The sequence below is a fragment of the Pristis pectinata genome, chromosome 3 (genome assembly GCF_009764475.1).
Source record: "Pristis pectinata isolate sPriPec2 chromosome 3, sPriPec2.1.pri, whole genome shotgun sequence".
NCBI lineage: Eukaryota > Metazoa > Chordata > Chondrichthyes > Rhinopristiformes > Pristidae > Pristis > Pristis pectinata.
In genome coordinates this window covers 121,073,249-121,089,420 of record NC_067407.1, presented here as the reverse complement: position 1 = coordinate 121,089,420, position 16,172 = coordinate 121,073,249, and the positions used below count along the sequence as shown (strand labels likewise).

At 39.4% G+C, this 16,172-nt stretch overlaps 1 protein-coding gene across 7 annotated transcripts in view; it reads right to left on the bottom strand.

Annotated features, from left to right (window-relative positions):
- LOC127568570 (forkhead box protein N2-like) overlaps nt 1-16,172 on the bottom strand; it is a 51,662-nt gene that overhangs the window by 22,893 nt on the left and 12,597 nt on the right. For all 7 annotated transcript variants that reach the window (XM_052012477.1, XM_052012478.1, XM_052012481.1 and 4 more), the window contains 2 exons: nt 12,565-13,117; nt 212-339 (listed from right to left, as the gene is read on the bottom strand). In XM_052012477.1, the coding sequence (XP_051868437.1) occupies nt 212-339; nt 12,565-13,104 (668 nt within the window). In that variant the 5' untranslated portion in view covers nt 13,105-13,117. The remainder of the gene's footprint in view (nt 1-211; nt 340-12,564; nt 13,118-16,172) is intronic.

Sequence of the window (16,172 nt, the reverse complement as noted above, 5' to 3'; positions counted from 1 at the left end):
AGTAATATTCCAGTTTACTTTGAAGCTGTAACAGCAAGTCACTTCACAGCAAATTCAAATTGCATGATTGAGCCCACCTTATAGAGCATTACGCTGCAGAAATACTTAGCAACAAACTTAATATGACGTTGCAATTATTTTTTAAAAGAATTCTTCTCATTGCTGTGTAGATTATTGAAAACCTCCTTCAGTTGTGGGAGATGATACTTACCTTGGAGGAGAGGCTGGTGGTGTGTAGAAGATTTGCATTGTTGAATAATATGGAGTCTTCATTAGAGCCTGAATGAGGTTGGGCCTGTACTGTGGGTCTACACACCACAGTGAGCCTTTCCCAACAGTCTGTCAGAGATACATGACAAAGAGCAGGTTATTTCATTGTACACACATCAGTCACATGCCTGCTAGTAGTTCACAATTTAGAACAAAATAAAAGTTGATAGGTTAATAGACTAAATTTCAACATGGCCTGTTGGCATTGTACTTAAATATATTTCATCACATTATTTCAGTCATGAAGCCAGTTTATTTCCTTGCCAATAATGCCTATCTTTATTCCTCTTCTAAAAGTATTGACTCTTCCAGAGATAAATTTATTGGAAGACAACCCACATAAATACCCGATATTCCCAATATATTCAAAGAGTTCCAAAGTGGCTTTAACAAGTAACAATAAACTTTTGAGTAATAAAGTAGGATTTTTCCTGACCAAACTCAGTGTGGATATTAAAATGTAATTGCCTTATATACTCTTACAAATCAAGTTACAAACACTCCGCACCACAAGCCATTCGGCTCAACCAGCATTTATACTCTGAGCTTCACCCAGTTCTGCTTCATTTAACCAAGTATCCCCTTCTTCCCTGCACCATTTCATTGTCCCTTAAATGTGTCCAAGTTATGTATGCATCTGCTTCTCCATGTTCTACATTCTAATCATTCTTTGAGAAAGAGGTTTCAACTCAACTATTTTCTTTACGATTTGCGTACATACCCCTTTGCTCAATCTTTTTGCTGCACTGATCTCTTTAATACTCTTACTGTCTAAATACTATGTGGCTTCTTTATTCTTCCTAACTAAATGCCCCACAAGTCCCTTACCCATATAGACAACTTCTGCATTAACACAACTTGGGTAATGGAAAATTGCTCTTATGGAATTCACATTTCACTATCAAACAATCTGGGATACAGAATAAAAGTTTGCTCTTATGAAATTTATGTGAGAAAAAAAGCAAATAAGTAAACATAACTTAGTTTTCCATCTTGCATTTCTTCACACATGCAGATGACTTCACTTTGCATTACAGAAAATCATGATACAGACCATTTTCTAAGACCATGACGCCCCTCACCCCCCCCCCCCCCCCATAACATGAAGGTCACCTGTATTATTTGAGAGTTACAATACAGTTCACTTGTATTATTTGTCTGTATGTTTTTTTTAATATCTCAGATTTTTCAAATTCTCAAACAATCTGGTATCATCTACAAATTTCCAATTTTCAAATCTAGATCATTCGATTTAAATTGTGAATAACAGTAGTTTTAGTGCCCATCCCTGTGCAACATTGCTTCCTACCTTATGCCAATCTGAGTAGCTGCCCCAAACCTTAATCCTAAATCAGTTTACTGCTTTATAGACAACTTGCTCTCCATTGTGCTGCCCATTCCCTTGACTCCACATGCTCTTTGGTCATGAGGTTTGCATTATCAAAAGTTGTTTGAAAATCCTGATATCTTACATCCATATTTAACCCATATGCACTTATTCTGATTCATTTTACTTAGATTTAGATTTACTGCAGGCTCATTATTCATCTGTGGTTTACCTTTACTGGCTGGTTGGTCCCTTTATTTAAAAAAACAAATATCTTACACCTAAGCTTTATCATTTTACAAATAACTGACTATTGTCTTCACCCTTTGCCAGTTAAAGCAAATGTTTTCCACCTTGCCTCCCTGATTCCATTCTCATCCCCATCAAATTAACCTTATTCCAATCTGTCAGTTTAATTGTTCTCTTACTGGCATCTTTCTCAATTGTTATTTCACACTTTATGTGATGATCGTCTAGATGTGGGAAGCAAGATATATTACCCCATACTTACTTCCCACATCTAGGCAAAACTTCCTCTTCTTGAGATTTTTACATGTTGGATAAGAAAAGATTTCTCAATTTAATATTGGTTCTAGTTATTGAAAATTACAAGAATGCAACAGATTCCAGAAATGCTCCAATGGTAAATGAAATATATTGGCTGAAAATCAAAAAAAAAACTGCAGATGCTGGAAATCTGATACAAAAGCAGAAAATGCTGGAAACACTCAGCAGGTCAAATAGCATCTGAGAAAGAGAAACAAAGTAAGTTTTCAGGTCAAAGATTCTTCACTGGAACTGCACTGAAGACCTGAAAATTAACTCCACACAGATGCTGCCTGACCTTCTGAGTGCTTCCAATATTTTATGTTTTTGTCCCAAACTAGTACTCTGGAAAATATAAACTCTATTTGTTACTCACACAGATGTACTTCGTTAGTTTGGGTTCTGATTGTTGGCAGGCAGACAAGCATGATCCTTGAATTAGGTGTGAAGTAATAAATGCAACAAACTGCTCATGCGTGATTCAAACAAATCCAATGATTCAGAAATGACTGAATTTAGCCCAAAACATAAAAGGCATGTGTGGAACACTTTAGGAAGGAGCACAGCATTGATGAAGGGAAGTAATTGGAAACAAGGCCAAATGACCACTATCCTGATGAGTAGTTTTTTCAATGAAAGACTACTGAAATACTGGAAGTATTTTTATTTCAGTGAATTAGAATTATATTTATTTTTCATTTTGATATCTGAAGCATGCAACAGCTTGATATCTTCCCGTACTTACACAACTGGCTCTTCCTCAAGTATAACCAAGATAGTGAAAGCTGATTACTTTGATACATATGTGTGTGTGTGTGAAAAAGTGGAGTGTGGGATGGAATCTCACTGTCAGCTTTGCGTCAATTGGTAGTCCTCCCACCTCTAAGTAAAGAAGTAATGGTTCAAGTCCTGCTCCATAGAATAGGACAAAATTTAGACAACTCCAGTTCAGTTCTAAGGGCTACTGTTTCAAGAGTCACTTTATTTGCAAAGTACTTCAGACATGGGCAAATTTATTTCTCACTGAACTGCTCTGGCATACTCATGATGTCAGAATCACCAGGATTAATGATAGTGCTATAGATGTGCACACTGGCTAAGAGACTGTTGCAGGTATCATCTTTCAGATGAGACATTAAACTTGAGTCTTTCTTAGGTGGGTGTTGAAGATCCAATGGCATTATTTTGAAGAGGATGCAGGGGGAGTTGTCCCCAGTGTCCTGGACAATACATGTCCATCAACTAACACCACTAAATTAAATTGTCTATTTATCAAAAATAAATCACATTACTGCTGGAGATACCTTTCTGTGTGAAAATTGGCTGCCATATTTTTCATTCATTTTCAAGGTGACACCAGCAAGGCCAGCATTTATTGCTTATCCCCCAACTGCCCTCGAGAAGGTGGTGTGAGCATCTTGAACTGCTGTAGTCCTTCTGGTGAAGGTACTCCAAGTGACATTGGGTAGGGAGTTCCAGTATGTAGATCTTGTGACAATGAAGGACTGCTAACTTGGAGGGGAACTGGTAAATAGTGTTATTCCCATACAAGTGCTGGCCCTGTCCAACATTGAAGTTGTGACTATGCTTTAAAAAAATACTTAAATGGTCGTAGAATACTTTTGATTATGCAGAGGATATGAAAGGTACTGTAAAAATCAAAGTTTTTATTTTAAGTTTACAGTCAAGACCAAGCCCATTTTAATCCAATGCTCATAAATACATGCTTCCTAGTAAAAGGGTAGGAGTTGCCCATAGGATTGCGATTCAAAAGTGGGCGCTAAAGCCAAATATAGTGCACCAGCTAGAGTTAACTCATTTGGCAGGAACTGGGAGGGCACCTATACTGTAGAGCAGTAAAAGACAACAAGAACAGTGTGCCAGAGAAAGCAATCTACTTTCTCAAAAGTTCACAATTTTTTAAAAAATCTTAACTGGTTCTGAAAATGACACCATCACTGACTCCTTGTGTCAACACAGCTATCTTTTTAAATTCCTATCTTTGTCAACAAATCCCATTTCTTCTTCATAACTTCCCATTTCCACCTCTTCACCTCTGGCTGCAGAGCTTCAGCCAATCTAGCTTTCCCCTTGTCCCTCACCATCTTTCTCCTCTCCTCACAAGTCATTTCACAGCCTACCCAGACAAATTTGGTTGGCTAATGGTTTTCCCCTTATTTCTCAATCTCCAGTTACATTTTCCTTCTCCTGCAACCATTCAACCTTTGTTTAATGGTGAATTTTATAGAAGTTGTTCAAAACAAAAATAAAAACATTTCTTTTGTCAGAAATAAAAACAGGAAGTACTGGAAATACTCAGCAGGTCAGGCAACCACTATGGAGAGAAAAACAAAGTTAATGTTTCAGGTCAATGACTTGACATCAGAACTGGAGAAATGAAACAAATCAGTGCACTTTGACTTGTGGCAGCCAGTTTTCACTCACAATTTCTGATGTCAACACTGTTTATTGATATAATGTAGCACACTATTGTTGGATGTAATTTAATATCCTTGCCCTCAGCTATCTCATCATGGGCAAGTGGCACATGAAAGCCTGGGGAAAACCAAAACACAGACGAGTTACTCTTGATAGCCTTGGTCATTTCCTTGACTTCCAATTTCAGGTGACAGCCTGAGAACTTATCAAACCCATACCCTACTGATGCAGAGAGATCCATGAAAGAAATATTACCTCAGCTCTCACACACTCTAGTCTTAAACACCAACCTATTTTTCTGATCTCCAATGGGAAGAATTCCTTTAAAAATTAAATTTACAGAAAATGGTTGGGGAGATGGTAAAAGGATATCATAGCAAGGCCAACATCTACTGTCCATGCCAAAATGCCCTTCTACAAAGTTGTTGTCCTGCCATTTCAGACAGCAGTTAAACTTCAATCACTGTGATGATGTGGAGTTACATTTAAGCCAGACTGGCTGAGAATAGCAGCGTCCTTCCCTGAAATACATTATTGAACCAGATGAATTTACTAGAATACACCATTTTCATAGTCTGCTTTAGTTATGGTAGCTTTGAATTCCAGATGTAATTTTCATAACTTAAAGTTTAAAATGCCCAGCCTCTTTGCTAAGATTCAAAATCCAGCCCTCTGGAAAACAAACAAAACAGCAGATGCTGGAATCTGGAACAAAAACAGAAAATGCTAGAACAACTCAGCCAGTCAAGCAGCATCTGGAGCAACTTATTGAGGAGCCCACCAGGGGATCGGCTGTTTTGGATTGGGTGCTGTGTAGTGAACCCGAGGTGATTAGGGAACTAAAGGTAAAGGAACCACTGGGAACAAGTGATCACAATATGATTGAGTTTAGTTTCAAGTTTGAGAAGGAGAAGCTGATAACTGGTGTATCGATATTTCAGTGGAATAAGGGAAATTACAAAGGTATGAGAGAAGAGTTGGCCCAAATTGATTGGAGGAGTAAGTTAGCTGGAGGGACGGCAGAGGAGAAATGGAAGAAATTTCTACAGGAAATAAGGACAATGCAGGACAGATATATTCCAAGAAAAAAGAAGGTTTTGAATGGAAAAAAGGCACAGATGTGGATAACGAGGGAGGTGAAGGATAAAATAAAAGCAAAAGGGGCGGCGTACGAAGTAGCAAAAATTAGTGGGAAAACAGAAGATTGGAAAGTTTTTAAAAATCTGCAGAGAGAAACTAAGAAGGTCATTAGGAAAGCAAAGATGAGTTACGAAAGGAAGCTGGCGGACAACATTCGGAAGGATTCTAAGAGTTTTTTTAAATACATAAGGAATAAAAGAGAGACACGGGTTGACATAGGACCAATTGATAACGGTGCAGGAGGTATTATAATGGACGATAGTGAGATGGCAAGGGAATTGAATGAATATTTTGCATCGGTCTTCACCGTGGAGGACATAAGCAATGTGCCCGTTAGTCAGGAGTCTCACGAATTGGAACTGAGTTCAGTTGAGATTAATAGGGAGAAGGTGCTAGGAAAACTAAAGGGGCTTAAGACTGATAAGTCTCCCGGACCGGATGAGGTGCATCCCCGGGTTCTGAAGGAGGTGGCTGTAGAGATAGCGGAGGCATTGGCGATTATTTTTCAGGAATCAATAGATTCTGGCATGGTTCCGGAGGACTGGAGGGTAGCGAATGTAGTTCCGTTGTATAAAAAAAGGTGGGAGGCAGCACAAAGGCAATTACAGACCTATTAGTCTGACGTCAGTGGTGGGAAAATTATTGGAATCTATCCTCAAGGAGGAGGTTACCGAATACCTAGAGGCGCAAGGCAAGATTGGACCTAGTCAACATGGTTTTGTGAAGGGGAGGTCCTGTCTGACCAACCTATTGGAGTTTTTTGAAGAAATCACAGGTAGGGTGGATAAGGGAGAGGCGGTAGACGTTGTGTATTTAGACTTTCAAAAGGCCTTCGATAAGGTGCCTCACAAGAGACTGATTAATAAGATGAGAGGTCATGGAATTATGGGTAGGGTAGCAAAATGGGTGGAGCATTGGCTGGTTGGCAGGAAGCAAAGGGTGGCAATAAATGGATCTCGTTCTGGTTGGTTACCGGTTACTAGTGGTGTGCCGCAGGGGTCGGTGTTGGGGCCGCTCCTTTTTACCTTGTACATCAATGATTTGGATGATGGAATAAATGGTTGTGTGGCTAAGTTTGCGGATGACACCAAGATAAGTGGAGGAGTAGGGAGCATAGAGGAAATAGAAAGGATGCAGAGGGACCTAGACAGTTTAGGAGAATGGGCAAGGAAATGGCAGATGAGATTCAATGTTGAGAAATGTGCAGTTGTACACTTTGGAAGCAGAAATAAGCAGGTAGATTATTATCTAGAAGGAGAGAAGATTGATAGTACGGTAGTACAAAGGGACTTGGGGGTACTCGTACAAGATACCTTAAAAGTTAACCACCAGGTTGGATCGGTGGTTAAGAAAGCAAATGCTATGTTGGCATTCATCTCGAGAGGTATAGTGTATAAAAGTAAGGAAGTGTTGATGAGGCTCTACGGGGCACTAGTGAGGCCTCATTTGGAATAGTGTGCGCAGTTTTGGGCCCCACATCTTAGGAAGGATGTGCTGACGTTGGAGAGGGTTCAGAGGAGATTTACGAGAATGATTCCGGGAATGAAAGGGCTTAAGTATGATGAGCGTTTGTCGGCTCTTGGACTGTACTCACTGGAGTACAGAAGGATGAGAGGGGACCTCGTAGCGACATTTAAAATGTTGACAGGTAAGGATAGAGTAGATGTGGCTAGGCTATTTCCCTTGGCGGGCGAGTCCAGGACCAGAGGGCACAATCTTAGAATTAGAGGGTACAGTTTCAAGACAGAGATGAGGAGAAATTTCTTTACCCAGAGGGTGGTGAAATTGTGGAACTCCTTGCCACGCACAGCAGTGGAGGCCAGATCAGTGGGGGTGTTCAAGGAGGAGATAGACAGATATCCAAATAGTCAGGGTATCAAGGGATATGGGGATAAGGCTGGAAAATGGGATTAGAATAGTTTTTTCCCCACCCCATTTCTTTTTCCCTTTTCCTTGGAGCGGACTCGATGGGCCGAATGGCCTGCTTCTGCTCCCTTGTCTTGTGATCTTGTGAAAGAGAAAGCATTAATGTTTCAGGTCAAGGACCTTGGATCAGGGTACTGTATTGAAAAGTGTTAGTGTTAGGACTGGAATGGTTTTGCATTCTCCTTTCCTTGTCCAGTTATCTGGTGTCTTTTAAGATGGCTTTCTGCAAACAGATATTTCCTTCAAAGTGTGGAAGCAGGCATTTATGCTTTGTGGAAACGCCACACTTCATTGCAGCTTGCATAAACAATATGCTCCACAGTCTTCAACAGTGAGTAAACAAGCCCAAAACAATTAACACAGCCTTTGGAGACACATCACATCATTTAAACCATACAGAGTCAGGGTTAATCAGAAACCAAACTACAGACTCATCTTGTGATGCAGTGCCAAATTAAGATTGTTTTGCTCTTTCCTCCTTTCTCTGTATCTAACAGCAATTTTATTTTATCTATGAGTTTTTCCAGTTCCCAAACATTAACTCTGTTCTTTTTTTGCTGGATAGGGCCTGATATAACAGTTTCTGTTCTTTATTGGCAAGTTAAGCTGTTGCTACGGGTAACAGTTCTCACTATTTTAAACTTAATCACAATCACATTTTTGCCCAGTGGATATAGCCATTCCTTTTTCTCTCTCATTTTGATCTTAGCTAATAAATTGTTAAGCAGAATTATAAACAAGTTACATAGAAAAACTTTGACCATTGACCTAGTTGCTGATTGGCACAGAGTGCATTGCACTGCAAGATCCTCATTTGCGCAAATTTAGCCATCGATTAGAACATAGTGACACTGTAAAATACGTGCTCGAGATGTAGTCACACTGTCAAGGCCTGCATTCTTGCAGCTCATTATTATCAAAAGTACTGAAATAAACATTAGGTACATTTGTGAACCAGCAGAGAAATCTACACAATTCACAATGAGGGATAGTTTGCTTTTGGTGGAGAATAGGGCAGGTAAAATGTGTAGAAAAAAATTTCCTAAATGCACGACTTGTCACTACATTTACATGGTACAGTTACTTTCATGGCCTGAATCAAGAACAAATTTTGACAAACAGGAAGCACATGGTTTGTCTACAAGCGTTAATACTCTTATCCAGTTAAGCCAGATCAGTCATGTATTATGTTACTGGCAGGTCACAAACTGATAGAGCTGAAGGAAATGTTGCCATAGCAACTCAAAACCAGGCCACAAAATGAAACCCACACCCGGTAAGCAACTTCCTGACTGCTTTGCAAATGTATCCAATCTTAAAAGGTTTTTATTTACTATTATAATGAAGAAACATTAAGATTCTAGCATCAAACCCTGATAATTAGAACCAGGAAATGTCTTTAAATAGAAAAAATAACAAAGTTCTTGTTAAACAGTTCTGTAATTTTCAATCTGGATGCATAGCAATACAGAGTAGCCTTGTGCTCTGTGCACCCATAGCCTCACATCTTATCCAAAATCCTGCATGGGACCATGATTTTACAAAAGCTTTTCAGTCTACTTGACCAATAACCATAGTAACTAGGTTAAGTGAGCTAACTGTATTTGTAACTGTCAGCAAACTGCTAAGGGGTGGAATTGGGTGTACTGCAAGCATGCAAACATTAAACCCCAGCATACAATCTAGGTCAGATCATTAACTTAACCCTGTTTGCTGACTGTTAACCTCAAATCATCTAGAATTATTGCTTCTGACCACTGAATTCTATTATAATGTGTTAATATTTGAGATATGGGCATATCCTTTTAAATTCTCTTTTCCCCTTTATTTTATCTTCCTCACAGTACAAAATGAGAAGCTGCATGCCATGTTTAGATAATTATGTTAATCAACTGACCACAGATATCTGAATGATATAACGAAAACATGTCAATAAATAATGGCATTTAATGTTGAAAAACATCAAGATGCCGTATGGAATAGATACCAAGGCCAGAAGCAAATAAAAGGTAGTGATGGATAAGTGGAGGGATCTAAGAATGTGGTGTTTGGACTCAAGGCCGTGGCTGTCAAGGGGAGCATTGCAAAGAATATTTTTATGGAACTTTGTTCCCATTTATCCTGCCAAATTACTGAGAATTGTAATCTCAACTTTTGGTTTTGTTTTAAGCAGAATGTACCTTCTTTCTCCTCCCCTCTAACCACCTCCCTCCTTTCCTGCCTGCACCCCACCATCCTCCCCAACCATAGGGTCAGATCCCTCTTAACAAATCCCAAGAGTTTAGGTATATGTCCACAGAGCAGCCGGATTGTCTAGCCAATACATTCTTTCCATTTGGTCTTGGGTCTTAATGTGATGCCGTCCAATTCTCACACGGGATGCTGAAGGCAGATATTGGTTCTTGAGTTAATGAGAAAATACTGAAATCTGGGATAATTGTTGTTGTGATGTATTAACTGAATGAAAGATCATTTCCTACTGACCCCCCACACACACCTTCTCCCACAATATGGCAACAGTCCTGGCTCCATCTATGTTTTTAGTTCTTGCTCACCTCCACCTATCATCCACCTGCCTGTCTCCGAACTCCACCCCTTCCCCCTCCCTACCTGGCTCAATTTGCCCGTCATCTTTCATCCCTCATCGGTCAACCAATCATCTACTAGCCCGTCTCACCACTCCCCCTCTCCTCTTTATAACAGCTATCTTCCCTCTGCACTTAGTCCTGATGCAGTGTTTTAACCTGAAATGTTGACAGTTCCTACAGCAGATTATTTGTTGCATCTGTAGTCTCTGCAATCAGCAGATTGTCTGACAGTATCTGCAGTTTCTTGTGTCTCCAACAGTAACAGTCTACTAACTTCCAGCCTCTTCATTATGTGACTCACTAGTCGAAAGCTTTATGCAGGATGAAGCATACAATGAAAATGCTCTACCTGACATGTTCTTTGCGAGAGGAGAATCTTGCTTGTTGCTTTTTGGATTATTTGTAAACATCTAATATGTGTACTTAATCAGCTTGCAGTAGTATAAAGGCTCACTATGATTCTTTCTGTGCATAGAAACTGCATCTACTTCTATTTATTTGGTGCCGGTGCCTTGCCACTCTAGAGCCTGGAGCAGAATCACCAGTCTTAATGATGTATACCATTGTCTGTAAACAGTTTCTCCAAAGGTGAACTGATCTTGGAGTCATTGCATAGCACAGAAACAGGCTCTTCAGCTTACCACATCCATGACGATCTTTTTGCTCATCTACGTTAATTCCATTTGCCACATTAACACCATATCCTTCTCTGCCTTGCCTATTTAAGTGTCTATCTAAATGCCTCTTAAAACGTAGTAATTGTATCCAACTCCTCCACCTCCAGTGGCAGTGCGTTCCAGATTCAGAGTTATACAGCACTGAAATGGGCCCTCCTTCTCACCTTAAATCTCTGCCCTTTTGCTTTTGCTACCTTTACTATAGGAAATAGATTTGATTATCTACCCTATCGATGCCTCTCATAATTTTGTAAACAAGCCCAGTCTATCCAACCTCTCGGCATTAAAGTCCTCCAATCCAGGGCAACATCCTGACGAATCTCCTCTGAACTCTGTCCAGCGCAATCACATTCTTCCTGTAGTGTGAAATCAGAACTGCACACAGAAATCCAAGTAGGGCCTAACCAGTGTTTTATCCATGCTGTATCAATCCTGCCATTTTACTACTGTAAATATTTGCAAACATAACAGGGATGATAGGAGAAATATTTTGAAATTTAAACATATTTAATGCTTCAGAGGTCATACTTGAAGGAACACTTGAGATAAAACTGTAAGAGATTACAATTGAACAACCATAGAAAGAAAATCCAGTCCCTTCTGTTGTCCCACTTTTAAGTTCCCACTCCTGTCTGCTGCAAAGTAACACAGTGCCACAGATTAATTCTGTTAAAACACATTTATTAGCAGTATCCTGCGGGAGAATTCTCCTCAAACTCTCACGTAGAGTCTTTATTGGAGGTCTCCGCAGTCCAAAGCAGCAGACAGTAATTTATACAGATATTGTCACGCACACTTAATGAATTCGGCTCCACGAGTTCCGGTCAGGCCTCAGAGAACCAAAGACAGACATCGCACCTATTGTCCAACATAATTGGGTTATAATCGAGAGATTCAAAGACAGGTATCACCCTCATTGTTTAAAACAAGCTTCTTCCAGTCTGTTTATTACACCCGCTACCCTTATCGTCTAGTATATTGCCCTGCCACCAAGGTCCCGGACACAGCAATTATCACTTAGCTTGAGTCAGTAGCTTGCGTCCTCTTGCTTGCAAGTTATTTTTCCATCAGTTATATGTATAGTTACAGTTAGTCACAGTTTCTTAACCCTTTACTTCCTCACTTCCTGCTCTTTTTTTCTGCCATGTGATAACCCAATCTTTCTCCTGTAAGAAAAATATGGCTGCCAAGCTAAAGAACTATGAAGGAGCATACACTTGGAATTCCATCAAAACCAGTAACCTTCTGTTGTAATTAAGTTTTTAAGAGATCAGCTATTCTCCTTCTAACACTTATGGTGGACTTTAGTTCTACAGGTTGAGAACTCCTCTGGAATTCCTCCACCCCTCCAAGTTTCCATTCTAAATTTTAGCACTCAGGCAAGGATTTCAGGAAGCATAGCAGAGGAAAACTCTGTCATCAACTAACATATCTGGAACAAGAACCTCAATGTCATTTTCACTCGTCTTTGCTCATATGCTGAAATGCTCCTCAGCACCCAGTTCAGATCAGCTAATTTGCACAGACCAAGAATAAAATCTTGAGCCATATTGATGTCTGTGGCTCAGCACCCCATTTACCAGCCAAGCAATTAAGAGTCTGTCTTGACACCTGCATGATCCAATTGAGACATTGAACAGCGTGCACTAACCTTGCCATGACCCTTCTCCACTTTCCGGAAACACTTGTTCAAGGAAAGGTTGTGCCTTACAGAGTTCTTCCAGCCAGTGGGCGCATTGGTAAAATATGGAAAACGTTCCAATATCCAATTGTAGATATCCTTGACTGGCAGACATTTTCTGGCAGAGTGATCAATCGCCATGAAAATAAGGCAGCTAAATGAATAGGGAGGCTTGGAGTTCAATCCACGCTTCTCATTATTCAGTGAATCAGAGAGTGGCAAAGGCGAAGTGTCTTCTTCAGTGACATCACGTGTAGGACTAACACTACGTAGCATCTCACTGCCAAGACTGAAGTTTTTCAATAGGTTTTTATTTTCATGAAGCCAATTCAGGTTTGTAAGCTCCTCATCATCAGTCATTCCTTTCTCTACAAGAATAGCTCCTGACCCAGAGCCACCTGTCACCTCTGGAAGAACATCTACTGGACAATTTGAATTCAAGCTGCAAGGCTCCCCTGTGCCTGAGGTCTCTGCTTTCTTCATTGAAGACATGCTGCTAATCGGACCCATTTAACCTTCACATCTGTAAGGCAAAGAAAAGTGAATATAGTCAAGGACAGTGCCTGTTGAACTAGTGTAAAAACAGGACATCAGAAAATCTTTGACACCACCAATGTAAAAGTCCATAACGCTAATACAGCACCAGCGACCCAGGTTCAATTCCGGCCGCTGTCTGTAAGGAGTTTGTACATTCTCCCCGTGACTGCGTGTGCTTCCTCCCACATTCCAAAGACATACAGGTTAGGAAGTTGTGGGCATGCTACGTTGGCGCCGGAGGCGTGGCGACAATTGCGGGCTGCCCCCCAGAACACTCTACGCAAAAGATGCATTTCACTGTGGGTTTTGATGTACATGTGACTAATAAAGATATCTTATAAATATGATTGAAGTATAGTTGCTGTGGTCAATTAGGTTTTGATATGGCACTTCAAAGGTTTTGCAGAAAATAAATGTTCATAGTGTAGGAGGCAACATATTGGCAAAAATAAAAAAAACTGGCTGGCTAATAGGAAATGGTAGGTGTAAATGCATCTTTTTCTGGTTGTCAAGATGTACCATGTAGTGTGCCATGCTAGGGGCCTAAACCTTTTGCAATTTGTATAAATGTTTTGAATGAAAGGATCAAAGGTGTGGCTGCTAAATTTGCTGCTAACACAAAGTAGGAAAGCAAGTTAATAAGAAGACATGAGGAGGCTACAAAGTACTATAGATAGCTTCAGTGAGTGACCAAAGATCTGGCAAATGGACAATAAAGGAGGAAAATGTGAAATTGTACATTTTTGCACTTAACATAAAAACATTTTCTAAATGCTGAGCTCTGAAATGGAGGGATCTGGTTGTCCCAGTGCACAGTTCACAAAAGGCTAGTATGCACATACTACATGTAATCAGGAAAGTTAACATAATGTTGTTATTTTTTCCTGAGGTGAATGGAATACAAAATTAGAGAGGTTATACTTCACTTCTAAAGGGCATTGATGAGATCATATCTGGAACACAGTGTACAGTATTGGTCTCCTCATTTAAGGAAAGATGTACAAATTGCGGGAAGCAGTTCTGGGAAGGTTTATTAAACTGATACCTGGAATAGGTGGGTTGCCTTACGAGGAGAGTTTGACCAAACTATGCTGGGGTTTTGAAGAGTAAGTGACTTGATTGAAACATACAAGATCCTGAGATGCCTTGACAGAGTGGATGTGAAGAAGAGGTTTCCTTTTGTGAGACAACCTAGATGTAGGAGTCACTATTTAACAATTAGGTGTTGCCCATTAATTCACAGTGGAGGTGAATATTTTTCTCTCACAAGTAGCAAGTCTTCAAAACTCTCTTCCTAAAGGGGTGTTGAAGGTAGAGTCTTTAAATATTTTTAAAAGGGAAAATGGATAGATTCTAATGGCTAGAAAGGTTACAAGGGATAGGTAGGAATACACGGATGAGCAATGAGCTTATTAGTTAGCAGAGCACGCTCAAGGGCCTACTTCTGCTCCTGATTTGTATATATGTTCACATCTCTGCCATTTCCTTAATCCTTGTTATCACTTGGCCTACCAGAGAACCTCATTTACATTGACCAATCTCTTCCTTTTTACATAATTGTATAAACACTAACCATCTGTTTTTATTTTAAATATATTAAGTTTGGCAGAAGTAATAAGATAATCAAGAAAGCCTCTAAAGCTGTGCAGGCAAACTGGAAACAGTTAGCAGATCAGGTAGTGTATTTTAAGAGGAACAGAGTTAATATTTCCAGATCAATGTTCTTGTATCAGAAATTACAATAATGAATAGTAACCAAGCATAATCAACTCCAGTGACTGAATTTCAAAAGTAATTAATTGTACGAAAGTACTTTGGACATCCAGATGTCATGAAAAGCATTGTGTAAATCTACAGTTTTCTTCCTACAACCCAACCCTGGTTTTTGTTTTTGGGAGGCAGAAAGTGAAAGAGAGGGGATACACACAAAAAAAAATCATAAATGGGATGCTCCACAGCTTGATGCTGGAACCACCATTATTCTATTTTACATCAATGACTTAGACTTAATCCCGATACCAAAGCAGCCAAATTTGTGCATAATGATAAATCAGAAGGGTCAGTGCAAACAAGGGATTTGACTCAGAAATTATGGAGTAAATAGATCAGAATAAGTACACAAGTTGAACAGTGTCAGATAAAATTACTCCATATATTTTTTTTAGGAAAGAAAGCTTATTTCAGGATCCAAAAGGTCCATGGAGCCTTGATGGCTCAAAAGTCAACATTTCTAAACAATTCAGAGTAGCAACCAATGAAGCAAATGTATTGTTATTATAACCTAACCAGTGAAGTACAGGTAAGAAGTTCTGAACAGTCTATATAATGTTTTTTTTACAGGCCACATCTTAAGTAGTTGTCGCAGGGGCTAGACCCAACTCAAGAGATATTCAAGCAATTAGGAAAATACAAAGAGTCAAGTCTGGTAAATGTCAATATTTTGATTTCTAAAGAAAAGCTGGAGTGACATGTATTATTCAGCCTGAGAAAAACAAGTGTCCCAAAAGTGATTTCATGGAAATGTGTGTAATAGGTAAGGAAATGGAATATTTCATCTGGAATATTTAATGATGAGAATCAGAAAAGAGAATGTGCACTTTAATAGATAAATTTAATGGAAATCAAAAAACTACAGATGCTAGCTATCTGAAATAAAAACAGAATTTAGAACCGATTTACCTACACAAAATATGATCAATATACAAAGCAGATGAAAGCCCTAAAATGGTGAGATGTTGCCATAGGGGTGGGGCGAGAGTTTAGAATCTCTCTGGAATTCTGAATCAGTAACACCCTCCTCATAAATATCTTGCAATCCAGGCAGCAAAAGAGAGTAAGAGATTTAAAGAGAGAGACCTCCAAGCAGTTCCTGCTGAGTTGACAATACTGGAAACTCTGCAAGTACTTACTATATATGAACACACAGAACAAGGTGACCAAAGTTCCTTAAGTAAATTGTATCTACAATTGACAGAATGTTTAGAAGTAAAAACTGAAAAGAGAGAAAAAGCAAACTTAAATATTGAGATATCCAGGGATCT